Here is a 21,872-nt window from a genome sequence, read left to right as displayed (position 1 = left end):
AAGTTCGTCTCTAAACTAAAAGAAAATCTCTTAATTATTTACATGCTGAAAAACGTAACTTATTAGTTATTAGTTTACGGCTAATGCGAATGGAAAATTGCGATCGAGTTTGTACAAAGAAAAACTGCTTTCATTTTATATTCTGTTATTCAATAATACTAGAACATGAGATTGACCATAATATCAAAACAGATTAATTATTCTCCGTAATTTAAACTAACATTATTAGATGAAGAAAGTATACATATGCAACCTCATTATTCATTAATCATTCAACTACATCTTTATACGAAGAAAGAAAAATTATATTCAACCACAAATCTAAACAGGAGGAATTCAACAGGAACAAAGCCTGATTAATATTTCATTTTTTGCTTCAAGCCGAGATTGTACAAATGTGTACCTGGAAACAGCAGTACAAGAACAAAAGAAGGAGAAGTCAGCAGCAGTAATAACACAGCAACAGCAGATTCAGCAACATCGCAAACCAGTACAGTAGGAATAGCAGAAAACCCAGGAGACTATAAACGACTCCAAGTATAGTGAAGAAGTAAAAGGCAGGAAGGTTCTGACTATTTCAGATCTTAAGCGAGGCAATGAAGCAGTAACTATTTTTTTTCAACTTCAAAACTCTCCAAAATGAATTCTGCCCCTGTATATTCAGTGTATACAGAATGTATATCGGGTGTATACTTCTCACTCCGCCCCCTCTTTTTTTCTTCTCTCTATCTAGTTTTTCCTCTCTTTTTTTCCACCCTTCTTCCTAAATTTTCTCTTCTATTTATAGCAAAATTTTCGAAATTTTCAGATTTGTTTTTTATTATTTTATTATTTTTTTAATTAAAAGAAATCCCACTTACAAATTGCTTTTATTTTTTTAGAAAAAGAAATCCCACCTTTATTTACTTTTATTTTTAAAATTCCAACTTTAATTACTTTATCTTATTTAAAATCCCACTTTTTATTTTTTTAAAAGAGAATCTCACTTTATTTAACTTTTCTTTAAAAAATAAACCACTATCTTTTCTTTTTCTTTTAAAAATGCTACTTTCAATTACTTTAAATTTTTTAAATTTTCAGATATCTTTATATTTATTTTTTAATTCCAACCTTCTTTTACTTTTAAATTTTTTAAAACTTTTTACTTTTTTTTTAAATTTTCTACATTCTTTTACATTTTTTTATTTTTTTATTTTTTATTTTTTTAAAATCATTTCCGAAATTACTATATATATATATATATATATATATATATATATATATATTTTAAAATAAAAATAATAAATAAAATAAAATATTTTCGGATTTTTTTATATATATAAAAAAACAAAAAATAAAACTATTAATAGTGATAATTCACTTTTTATTTTTTTATTTTTTTTTGGTTTTGTTTTGTGTTGGACAAAAATGAAGAAGGGGTGTTGGGTTAATGGACTGGGTCGACCCAGTTCGAAATGGACTGGGTCGTAGGGAAGATTGGGCCATTTTTTGGGCCTATAGCTTGAAATTGAAGAAGAGGCCCAATTCCGACTTTCTTTATATTTTCGCTCTCTTTTCTTCTTTTATTTTTCTAAAACTAAATTATAAAAATACTTAAACTATTATTAAGAACTAAATTAAGTTATAAAGGCGCAAATTAACTCCCAATAACAATTAACGCACAATTAAGTATTAATTAAGCATAAAATTGTATATTTGGACATTAAATGCTAAAAATGCAAACGATGCCTATTTTTGTAATTTTTAATTTTTGTAAAACAATTTTAATTACTAACAATTGTAGAATTAAATCCTACATGCAAAATGCGACATATTTTTGTATTTTTTATTAATTTAGCGAATAAACACGCACAGACAAATACAAATAATTCTTCAAAATATCACAAAATTGTACACCAAAGAAAAATCATTTTATTTTTGAATTTTTTGGGAGTAATTCTCATATAGGGCAAAAATCACGTGCTTACATTACTAAAACAAGAACTTATTCTCACTAGAAGTAATCCAAACTCAAGATAACAATGGTAGAAGCACATTATTTGCAAGATTAATTGTGCAACAATTAAGAATTACTCCGAACAGTTAAGCACATTATAGCAACAATTATATATCCCAACAGCTTCACAATCAAATGTGATGAAATACTCCGGCAATTACCAATTTATAATGCTAGAAAGAAACAAATAAGAACACAGAACTTGCGAAATTCAGATTCGAACATATCAAAGACATTTCAAACAATTTCAATTAGCCAAACGTCAAGGTGTTCATTGAATCACACCAAAAAACGGAGCAAGAAAAACCGAAAGACGAACCTGAAAAAATCTCAAACAGAAATTCTAGAATTGTAAATCAAAACGGGACGCGGGCTGAAATAACCTCGCCTCAATCTACCACGTTAATTAGACCAAACAGAAATCCAAGCATTTCATATTCCTTCCGATTCTGTTTAGTTGAAACTCTTTTAACAAAGTAGAAGAAACTGAGAATAACGACACACCCAAATCGTAAACTCAATCGGACATGAACGGCGACAGAAACTCCGGCCTCAATAGCCTCTCAATCAATTTCCACAAACAAAAAGTCAAAACAGGAATTGAATCTCTTTTTTCTGATTTTTCGAATTAAATCAAACTAAAAAACTGAAATCATGATGGAAAACCAAAGCTACTCATTTTTAGGAAGATCTGCCAAGAAAAATGGCTGCTCGGTTTTTCTCTCTTTGTGTGCTGCCTGGTTTGTTCAGGAATCCAGAGTTCTTCTTTTTGTTAGGTTTTTTTAGGTCCTCCCCATATCAGATAAACGACTTAAGGTTCTGTGTGTTAGGGATCTTGTTTTTGGTTCAAGAAGAAGAAGCTAGGGTCCTACCTTTCAAACGCTGAAGAAGAAGGTGCAATGCTGGGGGGGTCTATTATGTGGAAAACGGCGCATCTGTTCTAAGGATGTCTTTCAGATCTTTTTTCTTACGTCCTTAGGTTCCTTGGCGTCTTAGGCGTTTTTCTTTTGTTGTATTTTCGGCTGATTTTCATAAAGTGTATTGCGGCTGATTGTTGTCTCTTAGGTCCTAGGGTCTAGGAAATTAGGTCTTGTTTGTTTTATAGGGTTTTTTAGGTTAGGGGTATGGGCCTAGGAATTATGGGCTAGGTCCGAAAATTAGGCTTAAAAATGGGTTGTTTGAGCCCAATTTTTATTCTTTCTCCGTGAACAAGACTAAAAATATTACATCATTTACTAATTAATCCTACTTAAATAAAATAACTATTAAAATAAGACTAACCGTTAAAACAAACCTATTTTGGTATTTTCCAAGATTAAAAATGACTACAAAACATTAATGAAATTATTTTTTTTGTAATTATTTTTTTTGTAATAAAATAAAGTAAAAGAGTAAAAATTAGTTGAAATACTGATATTAAGCCTAAATTAAATATTTACATGCTAAAATATAAAAAATCTAGGTCAAAAATCACATGTCTACATGTGGGTTTCCCCAAACTTCTTCAGCAAGACCGACTTAATCACGTGCGGAGCTAAGTCGTTTTCTTTCACCGCCGTTGTATAGGCGATGTGCTCCTGAGAATCTGAAGTCCCATCATATTTTGGTACGTTTGGAATTTTGAACCGCTTCGGGATTAACTCTTGTGTTGTGCTTGGTTTGAACGGTAACTGGGTATATTTCTTTGAGTCTGCTCCATTCAACACTGGCGGTGCGACCGGAATTTGATTCATTTTGGCATTTATTTCCCACATAAATTGCATGAGCTCGATTTTAAAGGGAACATTATCGTTGTTGTTACCAGATCCACCCTCGATCACGGCCCCGTCGAAGCCAACCTCACCCCTCGGAGTGTTGTTATCGACCTTTTGTGTTGTTTGGTTTGTGGGATCACCAGGAGGCACTGGACCTCTTCCATTCACGTTGTTGGAAGCATCCGACAGCGCTTGCCTCAATTCTGTTATGGTCTGGTCTTGCCATGAGAGATGGCCCATAATAGCCTTTTGTTGTCCTCTCAGGATTCTCACCGTTTCCGCAACGTGCTTGTCTTTAGCATCATTAGGAGTTGCCTCTCGTACGTGCCATGGATATTGCCCCCATGAACCGGCGTGGCTACGTCCTCCTTGTTGTGGGTATCACTGATCGAATCCCCGTGTTGAGGCTGATTTTCTTGAGCCTCAATGTTGTGTACGATGTTGTTATCGTTAGTTGCCATCTTTTACGATTTTTTTGCTAAGAAACAAAGAATCAAGCATATTAGTAATAGATGCAAGGATCAACTCAATTACGCAACTGTCTAAGCCCCACGATGGGCGCCAAGCTATTTACTCGTAAAATGGTACAGTTGAATTTATAACGTGATTTATAGACAAACGAATCAATTTGATCCCAAAATGATAAATAAATTAAACAAATTGTAAGACTTAGCATTGAAATCGAGATAAGACAACAAGCAGCTTGGTTCCGGGACAACGCTTCCGAAGATAGTACTAAGAATATTGATAGACAGAGAATAAAGTATTATTGAGCTTAGAATAATGTGTAGCATAAGTTTGTCGGAATTTTTTGTGTCTTATAATGCCTGTTGAAGTCACTATTTATAGTTACACCTAGGGAACAAGGTCCTAGGATCAAACCCCTCTTAAATGATAATTATGGGGGGCATTGATGAATATATAACGGCAGACTATGAATATCAAAACTCTTTGTAACGGATTGTGTATTTAATATTGAGGAATATTCTTCATTGAATGTCATCGGGTGACGAATATTTGTTTGTCCTCGTTATCAATGTTCACTTTGGGGTCTGCCCGATGCCAACCGAAGTTAATGTCCTTGGCCTTGGCTTCCACTTGCTTCGTCTTCCATATGTCTTCGATTCCATATTTCACTCTATTATTCGAGTATTTAATATGCATCGATTTTACCCTATACAGTCACTTCTCTCGATGTTTGTCACATGTCATGTTGACAAGTCGCATGCACACTTACAATTTTTTTTTCTTAAAAAAAATGCAACCTAATGTATGAAATATCCCACGTTTAAATAGAGTTTGGAAAAGGGCCATACCCTAAGGGATGTAGGCAGTATACCATGATCCAAGCATTCCTCGGGGTGTGATTTACAATTTAAGCTTTATAAATTGTTATCCAAGTTAGTAGACGAAATCACCAAGCAATTAGGTTAATTAGTTAACATTCGTTAGGCCTTCTGGTTGTATATTGTAACAAGATGTAAAAAAATTAACAAAGAGCTTCGACCTCAACTCGGCCAGGTAGGGATCACAAAAGGGATCCTGCACACGATAAGGCACCTTATCCTAATAATTATAGTGGACACTTCAAAGAACCGATAAGGGAACATGTTCATGGAATTTTCATTAAGCACATACATTGAGGTTTGAATAGTCATCTCCTTGAAGGAGAGACAGCCAAGCCAAAGATAACATGTGAAGGAAATCACTTACACCAATAATAGGAGCGTCTTCTTACTCATATAAGCGACCATCATTTAATTTGGCTTTTGGGAACTTTCATTCCCAGTACAGCAACCCAAAATATACTTATACTAACATATATAGAAAGATCACGAAAGCACTTACAGTACCAAAAAACTACATAGGTGCATGGAAGGAGCTACCACGACAGACATACTACATGGCATAATCGAAGAGGTGCCGAATAAACCAAGTGTGACTAGAGGTTGTACAGCTAGGAACATCACAAAAGCAATCTCTGTTATAACTGAATTAACAGACCCCGCTGGTCTTCTTCCCTGCTATTTTCCTCCAATGCTTGAGTATGTCTTTCTGAGTCTCTACAATATCTGTGTGAAACTGATGAAGCCCATCACCCTTATCATTATGCACTTCCTCTGCAGTGACACGGGCAGCCTTTGTGGGTAAGGGAGGTGGATGTGTATCTAACTCTTTCAGAACATTCTCAATGTCGGATACTAGTCTCTCAGCTAAGCTGTGGCTGAAATCCTCTCTAACCACAACACGCAGAACAGCAATGTGTTCAGCGTCTGGTGGCATGGTGTATGCTGGGACAATCCATCCGAATCTTCTAAGATGCTCAGACACTTCAAACACTGTATATTTGCTGCTATCCCTCAGAGAAAATGCTACTACAGGCACGCCTACATCCTTAGAGACGATATCAAACCGGCCCATTTTTGTGATTCCCTCCGTTAGTACTTTTGCATTTGCCATGCAATTCTCCATGATGCTCTTATAACCCTTGAAGATCAGAACCAAAAGGTTTAAAAATTTCATCTTGATTAAGCAACAGTCGTGAAGCAAAAGTTTCAAGGCGAACGATGTGATTGATGGCAGGTTATATATCTTTTGGTTCACAAATATCAGTTTGAAAACTAACAAACTTCCACTGGTTTCTTCCACTAACTATTCCTGAGTAACTTTTATTTTTCTGAATTCACAGATATTCTGCAGTGGCGATAGAATTTTAATTTTATAGGACTAAACAAATGAGATTAAAAATTTGCTTTCAAAAAGAACTCAGCTTTAACTTATAATAAATACAATCCAGGTAATTATCTACAGGCTTAGAGAAACAGAGGATCTCAGTAATTACCTGAAAGCCAAGCCTTATTAACTGATAATACTGGGCAATTATTTGATAGGAACCTGAAATTGGAAGATAAAGCATTAAAGCTTAACATCAACGAACGTCAAAAACTGCCTGAAACGACAAAGCATTACTTATTTAATCACATTGCATATGAACATCATTTGATATTACCTTTAGAGAAGTTGAGAGTAAAAGTAGGCTGATCAGATCCGAGGTAATTTATATGAAACACAAGCTCCTCGGGCAAATCTTCCTTGCTCCGCCATATTACCCACCCAACACCAGCATATACAAGTCCATACTTGTGACCACTGACGTTTATACTTTTCACCAAAGGCAAGCGGAAATCCCATTCAAGATCTGGCCACAAGAAAGGAGCAATAAATCCTCCACTGGCAGCATCAACATGGATCGGCGTATCCCATCCAGTTTCCTTGTTCTTTTTTACAAGCAACTCGTTAAGGAGCTTTACATCCTCAAATTCCCCAGTCAGAGTGGAACCAAGAATTGCAGCAACACATATTGTATTCTCATCTACCAACTCTACTGCTTTAGCAGGGTCCATTACATAGTATCCTTCTTTTAATTTTACCTCCTTCAATTCAACCTCAAAGTACCTTGCAAATTTTTCCCAGCAGACCTATACCCCATAAATTCAGACAGAAAATTTTCAGCAGAATTACAGACAACAAATAACAGCGAAACTCAACTATAGTAATCACGGAGTTCTACAGGACTAATGGGGTTTCAGTAGTTAAGCTTGTACTCAACGGGTGATCAAGGGACCAGTATTGACAATTGACACAAAATATTTGTTTAAATGAAGCTACTTCCATCTGATGACATTTAGTCCGAAAAATACATCTACAAGAATAAAGAGAGAAGTCCAATTGGAGTTACAGAAATTAACAAGTCATCCAAAAAGCACAAGCAAGAGAGTTATAACTACAAAACGGAAGTTTGACTAAAAGTTTGAATCACCTGTACATTAGCTCCAGTCACTATATTAGGCTTATCGAAAGGTTTGCCTTCTGCTTTTCTTCTCGCCTGCCATTTGCGTTTGAAAGCAAGGCCAGCAAGCATGATTGCCTCTGATGAACCCACTGTACCAACTCCTATTGCGGTTTCATCGTCACCAACTGGAGCATGGAAAAGATGTGCTAACATGTTAACACACCGATTCTGCAAGGAGACGAAAATTGAAGCATTCTGAATATCAAAATTATTGACTTGAAAATATAACAAACAAAAAGGTATGCATCAAGAAGAAAAAGTACTACTCTCCTTTCATTGCAATTTATCCACACTCTTTGTATGTGGACGTTCAACATATTTAACACAATCCCCTTACTATATACACCCTTTATTCCAGTTTTTTGTGGTTAGCATGTTTAAGAAAATGATACATTTCAATATTTGGAAAAAATTTACTACTTACCTTTAAACTACTTATTTACCCTAAAATGGCATGCTTTTATGAAATCTCATCTCAAATTTAAGATCACAAGTTCCAAGATATTTATCTTTTTAAAAAAAATTCCATGCCTGTCAACTACCTGCCACATAAAATGAAAATGAAACGGAGGGACTAATTACTACTACTACTATTAACTTTCAGTGTTCAAATACCTGAAAGTATCTAAATTTTAACTTTGATATGATTTTACTAATCAAACTGACTTTTCAACTAATACAACACTACAGTTAATACAATATATATGTCAAATTACCCGTGTCCAGGCAAACATCACCATATAAGGTACGACTAAGAAGTATCAGAGAGTGCAGAAAGAAAGGGAATAAATTACTGACCTGAAGTTCAGTAGTAACAGGGTACTCATCCATGTCAACGTAGTTCTTATTAATGGAAGACATGATAAGCTTGTCGCACTCGGGCTCCATCCACGTGCTAACAAAGGAGGCTAAATTCAACCTGGGATTACCGTCCAACATAAGCTCATCGTTAACAATCTGAAAAGCGGCTTCCTTAGGCATGGACCTGCCTGGGATCTTGAACTTAGGCAAAGATTCTTGTACATATCTTGACGCAAATGTACAGTGCAAGTTCTCGTTTGAGTCACTAATTGACGTCGTTGTTACTACCATTTTTTCCTCTGTTTTCTGCAAACTGCTCTGTAAGGGAATTGGGGAAAAGTATAGAGTGGTGATTGATCGGAGAAAATGGGGAATAAATAAGAGTGTGATTAGGGGATGGGTAAATATGGGAGTGACACGTAGTGCGCAGTGGCGGTTTGGAAAAAGGGAAGAGTTCCCCACCTGCTGCTTTTAATATACTCTACAACACAACTGACGTGAAGGATTTGCCGACGCTTGTTTTCCTAATCTGAATTATTTTTTGCTGTACGTGGAGATCAGTAAACAGCCTGACGAAAAGAGTCTATATACACGACAATCTTATTTTATTTTTTACAAACATGTTCTGTGTAATTTGATCAGTAGTATTAGATTCATTATTAGATTCTATGAAAAACAACCTCTTTATTTTTATAAAATTGGGATAAGTTGCATACACATTAACTTCTCCCCACCTCAGTCAGTGGCCATAATGTGATCAATTATCACCTTTCGTCAAAAAATTATATTTTGTGTATATTTAAATTATTATGTTTTAGAAGTATATAACATATATTGAATACCCTTTGTTAAAAAAAAATTCACTTCTTTCAAATTTGAACACCCTTCACAAAATTCTTAGTTTTGCCACTGTCATACCCCACTTATGGGATTACACTAATTTGTTGTGTTGTTGTTGAATTTACCAAGTTACTCTCTGCGGTCCACAATAAGTGACAAATTTTCTTTTGACACGCCTATTAAGAAAATACTAAATTCTATATAAAAATACATAGTATGACTAAACTACCCTTAATTAAATATTTAATGTGAGGGAGTAAAAAAACTTTTGAGGCATATATACATAAGGGTAATTTTGTAAAAACAAATTGAATTCTTTCTTGATTATATAAATGGACACTTATTTTAGACCAAAATAAAAAAGTAAATTGATCACTTATTGTGGACCGGAGGGAGTATCGATTAGTAATAATTATTATTTTGAAAGAATTACGGCCCTTATCACTTGGCTTAACAGTCCAACCGAAAATGACCCAGATTTGAAGCTCTTACCCTATTTAGCCCATGTTATACATAACTTGAAAGAAATTTTTCAGCATTTAGCCCATTATTAAAGACACACTTTTACGGTTTTTATTATTTTCTTCTTTCTTCATTCCAAGCACACCAAATTCTCTTTCACCGCATCTCGCTTCTTTCTTTATAACCCACATAGATCCTCATCCTTTCTTAACCTAGCCCCCGTTATTCCCCCTTCCCTACTCCCTACGCAGTTCTGCCATCAACGGCTCGAAGAAGGCTCGGGCTCCTACTCCGTCGTCCATGGTGGCAAGCAAAAGAATATTGAAGTTTTTTAAAGAAAAATAAAAATACACACAGTCTGAAAATAAATAGCTCTCAAACTTGGTTTGCACCAAAAAAATAACCACTAATTTTGGAAGATTTTGAAGTTTGAAGTTCTGGTCATTATTATTATGACCCTGAAGTCTCGAATCTGAAATTGAATGTATCTTATCTGTGTGTTGAATTCCGAATCGTTGGTGCAAAATTGTTAACCTATTGACGAGTTGAATCATCCAATACCTTCTACTACAACTCGAGGCTTGGATAAAAAATCATAACTATGTAGCAGCTTGTATCAACACTGTATAATAGTGTATAATTGTATATGTATACACAAACACCTCTTATACACTATTATACATGTTTATACAAGTTAATACATTATTTACAGTAAGTGTAGTGTTGGACATTCTATATTTTCTAGTGGAAATATTGCATAAGTGGTGTTTATATACACATATACAGTATTGTATAATTGTGTATAAATGTGTATATTTGTGTATAATGTTATATAATTATATATTTTTTCAGTTTATAAGGATGTATATACATTGTCAATGTGTAAGAGGCCTCTACGGAAGTTTGACACTTCTTTCTCTTCTTCTTTTTCGTGTATGTGCTATATGAAAAAGATTTTGTACGCGTTGGAGGGAATCTACCATTCATTTACTAAGTTTTTATTTTTCTTTTATCCTGTTGGATTGCTTCAGCAATTGCACATAAAAGTGTTTGAATTTCTTACCATAAGATAGTATGTATTATTCAGGATTTTTAAGTTGTATTGTGACTGATTTGCATTTTTTTATCAAATGCTTAATAATCAAAGGAAATCAAGAGAATGAAAACAACTGATTGTATAAAGAGGGAGCAATAACCGTAGTTGATTGTGTAAAATAAGTTGCCTTTCGGGAGCCTATTATTTTTGGGTTATAGATTTGTAAAGTGGTATCTAGGCTATTATGTTGCAAGTCAGGTGTATGAGTTGTATTTATGAGAAATTATCCCTATTATTTTTTGTAATTACTTTATAGTAAGTGATTTCATAGTGATATTTTTCACATCTTTGGTGCATATACGCTTTTAATAAACTGTAGCTCGATTTCTTATTAACGATTGTTAGCAACTGCGATATCCATTTTCATATTCGCATTTCTGGTTTATTTGTTTTAATCAAATTGGAGGTAATTAGATTGTATTTGTATAACGATTTCGGTTTTGATCTTAGTTAGAGTGAAATAAATGGTGCCACAAACGACATTTATATAAATTGAGAACAGTTTGATGGTTTTATTGTTTCTGTATCTCGTTCACTGGAGTCAGAGGCGGCTCAACGGTATCCGGGATCTAAACCTAAACTTCAACGAGGGCCCTAAGTTTATCCATACTTAAAAACTCATTTAATAAAATTTTATTTTGAAATCTATTTTTGTAGCTTTTTGAGATGTAAAATTATAATAACAATAATCGATTTCTTAATTAGGATTATATATATATTTCTACTTTCTAAGATTATTATTCAATTCTTTTAGGATTTCTTGATTTTCTAAAATATCTTTGTTAAACTCTCACCAACTTCTTCTTCTTCTTGGATTCCATTCTCTTCTAAGTCAGTTATATTAGTGATTTGTTTATCTACCATAAATTGTTCTTATTTTTAGGAATTGTATTAAAGTTTCAATTCTTCCCTCTTTTTTTTAGCATTTTTAATATGTGAATTCATATTATCTTGTTGACATATTAGAAATAAATTAGAAAAGACAATACATATACTTTCAAACAAAAGATATCAAAAAATAATAAATTTTAGATGGAGAGTAATAAGAAAAGTATAGAACATTTGAACATGGTTTAACAAATAGTCAAAGAGTTCGCAGTTGCTTTCTACTATCATATTTGACAGAATATTTTATGAGACAATGGACTTATACGTCTAGAAAGGCTAAAAGGAATATAAAAGATTAATTAAAAATCAGTTTAAAGAGAAAGTAATAAAAGTTTTTTTTTTTGATAATACGGATAGTTATATTATATAAAGACTAGAAGTTGTTCTTGGTACATACACTTCGAAAGTAAAACTTGTCACAACTTGGTGAACCAATGTTTGTGACATTTTGGTTTCCTAGAAGTTTTAGTCTATTACAAGCCGAAATGTCTAGTGACTTCTTGTAGTGGTGGACAACATCCAGATCCTTTGCTAGTTGTGAGGTCACAAAATGAGGCGGAGTTGGATGTAGTTTTGCTGTATCCTTACATGGTTGCCAAAAAGCATCTTTACATGCATCTGTTGCCAATAGGTGTGCTATTTGGTTTCCTTCACGAAAGTTATGCCGTAGGAACAGGTCGTTCTGCTGGAGCATCAATAACCTGCATGAATGAATAGTATTAGTCATGGCAAAGTGGTCTTGGTTTAATGCATTGATGACTTCAGTGGAGTCTGTTTCTATTTCTAGTGGAAACAAGTCATAAATAGTTGCTATTCTTATTCCTTCATGGATTGCTTGGAGTTTTGAGTGTATAGGAGAATGAGCATTGTCTATCTTTTGAAACCCTTCAGTTTCCCTTATGGTTTCTAAAGACTCCTCCAATACCTGATTTGTTACATTCATGTTTGAAGGCCCCATCAGTGTTGAGAAAGTAATAAAAATTAATGTGAGTCATGTGATAATAATGATAATATATAAAGAGGCAAAAAATAAATTCACATGTAAGTTATTATTCCTATTCCCAAATTATATCTATCGGTCTCATAGTTTCCTTGTTTATGAAAGATATACTTTTTTTATATACTAAATATTTTTTTAAAATTTTATCGAATACAAATCAATTATTTAATACAGTATCATAAAATTTCGGCCCCCCTAGATGTGGGGCCTCAAGCAATTGCTTGAGTGACTTTACCATTGAGCCGCCCCTGGCTGGAGCTTACCCTTCTCTTGCGAACCAAAGAAAACCTGTGATTTGGATAATAGTACATTAATCTTAATGAAGATTTTCAAAATTCCTTACGTTAACTTGAACGTTACGAGTTGTATTGATTTTGTTAGATGTATTGCTTGATTTTGCCAACATCACACAGGTTAAACCTCACAAAGTTGGTTTCAATTATAAGGTTTGCGATACATAATATGGACCCCAAGAAAATAACTCTCAACTTTCAAAATATCTCCATTGATGCAGAACGAATTGAATAGCATGATCTCTTGACTATCTCAAGATTTCTCAGTTGTTTATCCCCTATCAACTTGTTTAAAACAATGTATTTTATTATTTTTATTATTATTAATTATTATTATGACACGTACCTCAACTAATTCCCCAGGTACCTATTACCTCCCACCCGCCTTGCATTAGTGGTTCCTATATCATTTTCAGCGGTCCTTTGGCATCAGGGATTACCCTTTCGAATTGACTAGCAGCGACAAAGTCCTTTAAAATCCAGATAACATAGTTAACCACATCTTTTAGCTGCCAAAACTTCTAGTCATGGGCCCTCTACTTTCACATCCGCCATTTAACTCCAATTATTCAAGCTTTCAAGAGATAAATCATATCCATAATTCAACCATTCGTACAAGTGGCACAAAGCACTTTCTTTTATTCGAGTAAAAAAATCTAGAAATGCTGATGCTCATCCTGTACATGTTGACAACACAATTTGGCATCACCTCTTTCACGATTTAGAACATTTTGCCGATGCCTTCTTGTCTTGGGGTAGATTCATTGATATCCATCTTACGCCATTTTCCCATTAATGAGGCCATTTCATCAGCTTTGTCATATAATCCCAGTAGGCCACCTGTATGTATGAAGAGAATCTTTCTTCCCTCCCACTTTGTTGGATTCTCGTTCATGTCTTTTATCATTCCATAAGCTGCTTTACCACTGTAACAATGAACAATCAAAAGAATGTGTCAACAAGCTAAGGCATCCTCACAAATAGACAATCAAGAATCAATATCAGTAATTTGAGTTGTGTATCACTCAGTCTCACTGTTCTCCCTCGATTTACGTATAATTCAAGTGCAAGGTTCAATTCAACTTTAAAACAGGTGTATACTAGTTGTTTAAAGATAAAAAGGCCGAAAACCTTCTGTTACACTCGGCATCTAGTGAATCTTACTACATTTCTCCTCTTAAAGAATCACTATAGCAAGCCAACAACATACTTCAATACAGACAAGTTTACAAAATCAATATCAATAAACCATGTTCCATTACCAAATAACCCAGGATTCCCCTATTACGGGCTCCATAGCGAAAGATTTATTCTCCAACCATTCCAAAATTTAGTGCATTCATAAGAACAGACAGTTTTTAGATTAAAAACATGCTTGTGCAATGGATTTTACAGACTACAAGCGAATTGTGTAGACAGTCCGTTGAATGCTCACTTGCCATATGAGCATAAAGAAAGAATGAGAAGGCACACTTGGCCATACCTGTAGACAGGGTCGAGAATAACACCTGTGGCTTCAGCAACTTGCTTCACAAATTTAAGCTCGTCAGCTGTGCTCATAGCATACCCAAGGCCTTTCGCCTGTTAAAAAACCAAAGTGTAGATACAAGACTTGTTGATACCATGGAGTTCCTCAGAGAACTAGACTAAGACATCATATGCAGAATTTCCATAGTTCCTCTTGAGCAAGATGGATGCGGACATAAATGATTTATGATAAGATTTTGAAGACACCATTATTAGCAGGGAAAATTATCAATCAAAGTTTTGGCCATGAAGGGTATTCAGAAAGAAGTCCTTTATTTTGAGCATAGCCATCCATGTTAAACGTCATAAGCTATGTAAAATGTATAGCATGGGAAGAGAGAACACTTACAGTTACAAAGACCAAAATATCCATGAATTACAATCAATAGGTCACATTGTTTTATCATGAAATTACTACCTCAAGAAGTTACACAATTAAATTGATGAATGTAAAACAGGTATGCTTAAAGAAAGAAGAAAACAATGAATTCCTTACATTTTGAATGCTAACAATGTCACGTGAGCTAACGCCTGCATTAATTCCATCAAGTAGGCCTTGAACATATTCATAAAAATAATCCGGATCGTCACAAACACAAAATGCATTAACCTACAAACTCGAACCACTTATTAGTGACATTTGCTGTGTCTGAAGATGAGAGCAATTTAAATAAAGACAAAAACAATTTACTTTTGCTTTTAAGCCACTGAGCCTGGATGCAATGGACAAACCAGCGACCGTACCCCCACTGAAAACCATGGAGACATGGCACTGATGTTAGAACACTGTAAGATAAATCATTGACTTTCACCATAATGTAACTCCAGACAAAACAAAAGATCATTTTTAGGAAGTTGAGTTACTCATTGAGTACGAGCATTCCCCGAAGAAGAGTAAATATCAAAATAAACCAGAAATTCTACTAGAGATGCACAACTGAGGCACCTAGAAGTGCGAAAGGAAATTTCTTCAGGTTCAATCAGGTTCTCAATAATATGTTTTCGACTCAAATGTATTAATAGATAAAGGGTCTACTAGAAGGCACCAAAAAGCTGGTGGCAATGTCAATGGAGAATCTTTTGCTCTTTTTAGAGCACCTGGCACAGGGAGACTCAATTATGCATGTAGAGATGCAACGCAAATGTTAGAGAATTCAATCTGGTTTCCAGAGGTAGATACTCTCACATCATACGCTTTGATAGGAAAACAGGTTATTAGGAGGCAGGGCAAAATTGAGCCTCACCACAAAAGTGGGCGGAACCAATGTCCACGGAGAATCTGTTAACAATTCAAAAGCTCCTTAAGCAAGATAATTGCAATTTGTATAAAAACAAAAAGACCATAGTCCCAGAAGGTAATGAGCCCCCTACAACATCCCATAGGGTGTCGTGATGCCAGGATCAAGAAGCTAAGATCCTCCACAGATACCATAGAGACACTCAAAACATATATCAAACATACTGACATGTACTGATGCATTAAGGAACAACTACCAAAGCCACTCAGTAATAGAAATACCAAACAAGAGAGGAAGTATGTGTGTGTCTAACTACAGTCAAGGCATGTCATTGGTCAATTGAGTATACTATCCTTACTAGGAATACAAGTCTCGGTCATTCTCTAAGCTCATAGCATATTCCTACTTATTATGGGACTCCTCGACAAACTTTTCAACCATACTTTTAGCAAGTGTTGCTTTTTAGTGATTCCATACATGGACGATTTTTAATGCAACAATCCATGTATAGCATACTAAATCATAAAAATATGCAGAGGAGGTGCAAAACCTGCCACAAGCTACAACAATGTCATCGAATTTCCATTCACTGCTCGAGTGCTGAAGTTGTTGCTCAACTTCCCGGATTGCTTCAATATAGCCCCTGCAAAAATAGTCACACTTATCAAAATGGTGAAGCTAAGACACAGATTTTGTATTTCTTCATGACGTAGGGCAAACCTTTAGAGCAAAATTTACTCAGCCGTGTATAGTTTAGAATGTGTACCATCACTATCCATTACTTAAGGATGGCAACCTGATGGTCTGAGCGTAATTCAGTCCAAGTACTAATTTAGGCATTTGAGGTGCTTACTAATAAATTAAAGGATGGAACTCTTGGTTCTTCAACTACTAACGCTGATCCTTCGATCTTTTCTTTAAACATGTATCTGTAACTCTATGGAAGATAGTAATATCAGCATAGAGAAGGCAGAACCTTGGCATGTATTCTAACTGGGCTACTAGCTTCTGAAGGGCTGATAGCTCTGTCAATCAAGAAAATAAGTCATCCTGGCTAACCTAGTGTCATCATATTAGGGTTGAAAAGGATAATAGGAATATTGACGAGCAGCTGAAAAATGCTAATGTAATAATCCATAAGATTATTTGACTGTTCAATTCCAAGCGGCCAGCGGAGGTTTCATCTGGTAAGAGGAACATGAAATGTTTGATTATACTTCATATTTTCTAGCATGGTCTTCATTTCAGGTCCCAGGTAGGCCCTTCTACGTATCACTACAACACGGGATTAAGCTCCCTGTGGAGTTCTATAATTAACAGCCAGTATCAATGGAAACTCAAATATTCTTCCAAATATTAGTGTCTTTGTGAAGACACACACACGAAAAAAAAATAAAAAAATATTGAGATGGAACCAGAAGCTGAACTGAACAACAAAGACACAAGAAGGCTAAATATGAGATATGAGAATATGAAACTGACAGCATTTGCGGTCCAATATGAAATTGAGAGCACTTGCTGTCCAACATCATGCAATATTAAGTTTTCTTCTTTCTGCTGGCAGCGCCTTACAGGAGGTTGAACTTTATACCACTGTTGGCCTTCTAGCACAACATATAACAATTCTCTGCTCTGCCTCAGTAGGTCTAGCATTTTTCGGGTACCTAAGCCTTAATCTTATAGGTTTGAAAAACGAGCAGGTGTAAGAGCTTAGATGGGTTTGGATAATTTCAACAGCGTCAAGTACACCTATTTTTTGGCAGGTAATGAGCAGCTTTTCATTTTGGACCGGTTAAAGCAAGCCAAACTAGTAACACTATCTACATAGAAGGCGCGAAGACAGTATAATTACTGAGTCTAACCAAGGCTCGTGGCTTCCAAATATTCAAGCAATGAATCGAACATATAAGAATCATTTATTTGCTCCAGTACTGCAATTCTAATAGAACGAAACATAAGGGTTGTGGGAGAAGCTGGAGAAAATTAACCCCCCCCCCCCAACCAAAAAAAAAAAGAATACAAGGCAGGCAGAATGTAAAAAGGCTTCTATATGAGAAAACATCGTATAACATGCATATATGACATTAATGCTCTTTCTCTCTTTTCTAGTTTGTTAAACATCACTCACTACTCTTCCACAAATAGCTCCAGAAAGATAGAGTCTGTATTTATATAAGCTATCTTTTGTTTAAAACGAGCTGGGGAAACCTCAAAATTAACCTTCTGAACCATAGCTTATCTGTCTTCCCTTGACATATTGTAGGTTAAACTTTGAGGATTGTAGAGAAACTCTGTCTTTGTCAAAAGGAAAAATTGAATGATTTTCTGAAGGATGGATAGATATTCGCTATAACAGTTTATGTAGCCACTTAATGCAGGATGACAACTATCTTTACAGAAAAAAACTCAATGAAACAAGGCTAGTGACATAGGAAGGTATCCTTCTTATAAAAAAAAAAAAGGTGACACAGGTAGGTATCCTGTATGCCACACCGCAAATGGAGTTGCATACTGATTTAAGTAGAGTCAACGTTTGCACCAGAAGTAAACTAATACCGCAGGCTATGGCTCAATTAGGGACCACAAGATGGAAAAGATATTCACTCTTGAAGGCTTCACAATGAAAAGGGAAATTGACCACATATTGAAGTTCAAATTAAGGCAAACGCAGTGAGGGAGCTCTAAACTCAGACCTGAAGGTTATCATTAAGAACTTTTGGATAAAACGCGATTCTCAAAGTACCCAATGCACATCTCAAGGTGCAAGTGAAATGCTGAAAATTAGGAAAAAGAAAGGACGTAGGCCTAGGATTTATCAGACATAGGAAACAAGCCAGTTGCATAAGAAAAGGAGCCTCACCAGGTTCCTAAAGAATTGGATCCACCAACAGGGATGACATACGGCTTTCTTCCTTCATTTAACAGCTCTTCCTTCAATAATTTGGTAAGAGCCTGAGATGTAACACACATTAGGATCAGTACTATTGAAGATAAGACCTATCAGCTTGAGGCTACTATGGGACAGACTTAGCATCCGTACAACTGAAAATTGTACAAGGTTCAAATACTAGTTCCATTTGGAAAATCAAGAGCACATCCCGAAATTGGAGGACAACACTAGTTCTCAGCTCACCAATTAATCAGCAACTTATTTCTATTTTTATTTTATCACACAGATTACTGATTTCACGTGGTATGTGTGGCTTCATATTCTTGCATCGACTAGCACTAGTCGACAGCGCCTGAATAGTGAAAGAACTCCTCAATGGAATCCATATATCAATGGAAAGAGGAAAAGTTCCGGGGCGTAAATTTTTTCCTTCGGTGAGGGGCAGAGGAGGAGAGGAAAAGGAGACCAGAATCTATGAAGGAAGAAGGAAGAGAGAAAACTCTTTGACGCTTCAAGTTGAAATTTAACTTCGTGAGTACCAGGTGTTAGTACCAGGTGTTAGTGGGAAAAAGAGGACACAAAATGAGTCAGTGATGCAAAATACCTCTACACAGACCAGTGTTTGAAAAGAAAGGGGCAAGTGTCAGCTAGGCCCAAAGCCAATCAAGGGGAGTGCTTCAGTGAAAAAGGTGCACAAAAAAATCTTTATAAAACTCAAATGTAACGCAAGAAAATAACTATAAATACAAGTAAAATTTGTATGGATTAATAAAGTATAGACCTCACTGCCAACTTTTGCATATTCTTCTTTTGAGACAAGATCGATGTGCGCTCCAACTAATCGCTCAACAAGGAGGTTCCCTATCAATCCAGGATCTTTATCCACAAGTAACTGTGACAAAGCTAAAGAAGTTATTCACATAAACATGAAGTGATGACTTGCGGCAGATGTAGGAATCAAACAAAATACCAAAAGAACAACTAAGGTATACCTTTGAAGTGCGTAAGATGAGATAACAGTCAAGGTTTAAGTACTTGGCAGCGACAGCAGTAGCACGACAGTGATTACTTTGTATGCCACCTATAGTCACTATGCAGTCAGCCCCCTGTGCCACAGCATCTCCCAACAAGAACTCCAGCTTCCTGACCTTGTTTCCACTCAATTGCATTCCTGATATATCATCACGCTGTAAAGTCGAAATTCGTTCATGTTAGAATAAATCTGGAATAGTGGTACAGTGAAAAAGGTAACCAGAGCACATGAGAGAAACAATAGCACAAAAGAAAAACCATCCTCAGGCTCCCTATAGACCAAGAACTCATACTTTAGATATACTATAAAAAAAATTTAGAGGAAACTTTACCATCTATCTTAAAAATGATCAATGGTCTAGTAGTACCTCTTAGTACTGACCCAACAACGAGCAAAATATCCAGACAATCAAGCTGCAGTGTATACTTGACAGCACATAGGTTGATGTGATGCTCTCACTTCACTCAGCTTCTTAATTGATTGTGATATTTCTCAGTATGGTGTATAGTCGTGTCCTTTAACGATTTCCTTTTATTTTGTTTCCCGCTTTTTACCATACAGGCAAACATCATACACACACATTTAAAAGAGGACTCATGTCTAATGCCACTGCAAATAACTTCACAAAATATTTCAATTTTTTAGATTATGCCATTCTTCATTACTTGCACGAAGATACCACATTTATTACTCTACTCCCTAGTCTACAGTAATTTTCAGTTCAACAAACACATAAAGTAGGTGCTCAGATGTTACATATAAAATGTTGGGTAATCACTCCAATAAAAAAAATGGAAAGAAATTTCTGTTATCAAATATAGTTCTGAGACCTCACTCCTCTTTTTAAATTTTCTTTTTACCTAAAAATAACTTTTTTCCCCCCAGTAAGGACCTAAGTGAAATTTGGAGGACTCCATGTCATACTTTAGCATTCTGCGGTAGATTAAAGAGATTCTGTCGCAAATGTTAGTATGAGGGACTACATCAGAAGAACTTGCTTCAAGCAGTACACGGCTAAACCAAAATTGCAAAAAAGTCTTCTATACTGCAACTTTTTTCCGAGTCCTGAGTTGGTCGAAGCAGACAACAATATGCTTGCCTAGTAAGACATCAGAAAAACCTCAGAGCAAAATTTTCCTTTTATAAAATTGTCTCGTTGCTTTAACAGGAAAGGATCAAACATAATAGTTAAATAGCTTAAACATTTCTTCCTATTTTTTAGTGCATAGAAAATACTACTCTGTTTGTCTTGGTCCATCCTTATTTTCAAATGAGGTAGGCTAAAATGGGGGGAAAAGTTACCTTTAACCAAACCTCAGTGTCCTTGGGCAAATTAGGCAGGTTCCACTTGTGAATTGGAGTCGGAAACTACGCACAATCACACAATTTTAAAAAAACAACAGAATGATTAATTCTCTCCTACGCATAAACGAAACAAATAACAACCGACGAATAGAGATAGATTGTTATCTTACATGTCCAAGGGAAAAAGTGTGAGAAGGAAGGGGGCTAAGATGAGAGGCCCATTGAGGAGGCTCGTAAGGCTTCTTTGTGAGAAATTGAAAGGGCGATGGCGAAACCTGGGAACTGGAATCCTCCATAGATGATTTGGTAAGACAATAATGTCTGTTCAAGTTTAACGCCTTAATATTGAATTGTTGCAAAGAAAATGGTGAGCTGTAGCATACTCTACTGAAGCTACTCCATTGGCAACTCAACATTCTTTCCTTTCCCTTTTTCTTTATCTTTAGTCCAATAGGGAAATTAACCCGAATCTGCATATTCAATTTTGAAATTGACTTATTACTACTCCTTACATGCTAGTTGTAAGAATTAATTCTCAATAAATAGTAGTATACATTTTTACGCCGTAATAATAATGAGAGAATGTTATATAATAGTATAATTTTTTATTTTATATGATATTTTGTGGTGGGATTGTTCTTTCTAATTCATCATCTAAATGGCCTTTAGTCAAGAGATACCGTTGATATCAGATTGTACATATATTTTCTTATGAGTATTGCGAATCAGATTAAATTATGAAGTCAACAACTGAGACTCATTGGAATTGTGTACTTCGAATTGTGAAATATCTTAAAGGTGCAATTAGTAGAGGAGCCTCCTATACTAGGACCGTAGAACAATTATTATATAGAAGTTGTTGGGCATATCAAGGCCGACTTATAGCCGGTTTGGCC

General features: G+C 35.3%; 2 protein-coding genes across 2 annotated transcripts; both read right to left on the bottom strand.

Moving 5' to 3' along the window:
* Nucleotides 1–5,349: 5,349 nt before the first annotated feature.
* On the bottom strand, nucleotides 5,350–8,867 carry LOC104213611 (glutamate decarboxylase). Its single transcript, XM_009763141.2, has 5 exons — nucleotides 8,402–8,867; nucleotides 7,571–7,771; nucleotides 6,761–7,229; nucleotides 6,593–6,645; nucleotides 5,350–6,237 (listed from the first exon to the last, which is right to left on the bottom strand). Exons 1-5 carry the CDS (start codon nucleotides 8,693–8,695, stop codon nucleotides 5,746–5,748), a joined length of 1,509 nt encoding a protein of 502 aa, XP_009761443.1. The 5' UTR covers nucleotides 8,696–8,867; the 3' UTR covers nucleotides 5,350–5,745.
* Nucleotides 8,868–13,537: 4,670 nt separating this feature from the next.
* LOC104213612 (bifunctional D-cysteine desulfhydrase/1-aminocyclopropane-1-carboxylate deaminase, mitochondrial) lies at nucleotides 13,538–21,485 on the bottom strand. Its single transcript, XM_009763142.2, has 10 exons — nucleotides 21,147–21,485; nucleotides 20,974–21,039; nucleotides 19,631–19,825; nucleotides 19,420–19,530; nucleotides 18,609–18,700; nucleotides 16,299–16,391; nucleotides 15,202–15,259; nucleotides 15,007–15,120; nucleotides 14,467–14,564; nucleotides 13,538–13,909 (listed from the first exon to the last, which is right to left on the bottom strand). Exons 1-10 carry the CDS (start codon nucleotides 21,450–21,452, stop codon nucleotides 13,705–13,707), a joined length of 1,338 nt encoding a protein of 445 aa, XP_009761444.1. The 5' UTR covers nucleotides 21,453–21,485; the 3' UTR covers nucleotides 13,538–13,704.
* Between the last annotated feature and the right edge of the window lie 387 nt (nucleotides 21,486–21,872).

This window comes from Nicotiana sylvestris, chromosome 3 (assembly GCF_000393655.2).
Source record: "Nicotiana sylvestris chromosome 3, ASM39365v2, whole genome shotgun sequence".
Lineage (NCBI taxonomy): Eukaryota > Viridiplantae > Streptophyta > Magnoliopsida > Solanales > Solanaceae > Nicotiana > Nicotiana sylvestris.
The sequence above is the reverse complement of the archived record's forward strand: the minus strand, read 5'-3'. Positions and strand labels throughout refer to the sequence as shown.

Excerpts from the sequence above, each read along its gene's own strand:
- LOC104213611 (XM_009763141.2), bottom strand. The coding sequence starts at position 8,695 with ATGGTAGTAACAACGACGTCAATTAGTGACTCAAACGAGAACTTGCAC. Across the intron at positions 6,646-6,760 it reads TACTCTCAACTTCTCTAAAG|GTTCCTATCAAATAATTGCC; the intron begins GTAATATCAAAT and ends TTCCAATTTCAG. Across the intron at positions 6,238-6,592 it reads TAATAAGGCTTGGCTTTCAG|GGTTATAAGAGCATCATGGA; the intron begins GTAATTACTGAG and ends CTGATCTTCAAG.
- LOC104213612 (XM_009763142.2), bottom strand. The coding sequence starts at position 21,452 with ATGCAGATTCGGGTTAATTTCCCTATTGGACTAAAGATAAAGAAAAAG. Across the intron at positions 18,701-19,419 it reads ATGCAAAAGTTGGCAGTGAG|GCTCTTACCAAATTATTGAA; the intron begins GTCTATACTTTA and ends GTTACATCTCAG. Across the intron at positions 15,121-15,201 it reads TCAGTGGCTTAAAAGCAAAA|GTTAATGCATTTTGTGTTTG; the intron begins GTAAATTGTTTT and ends TCGAGTTTGTAG.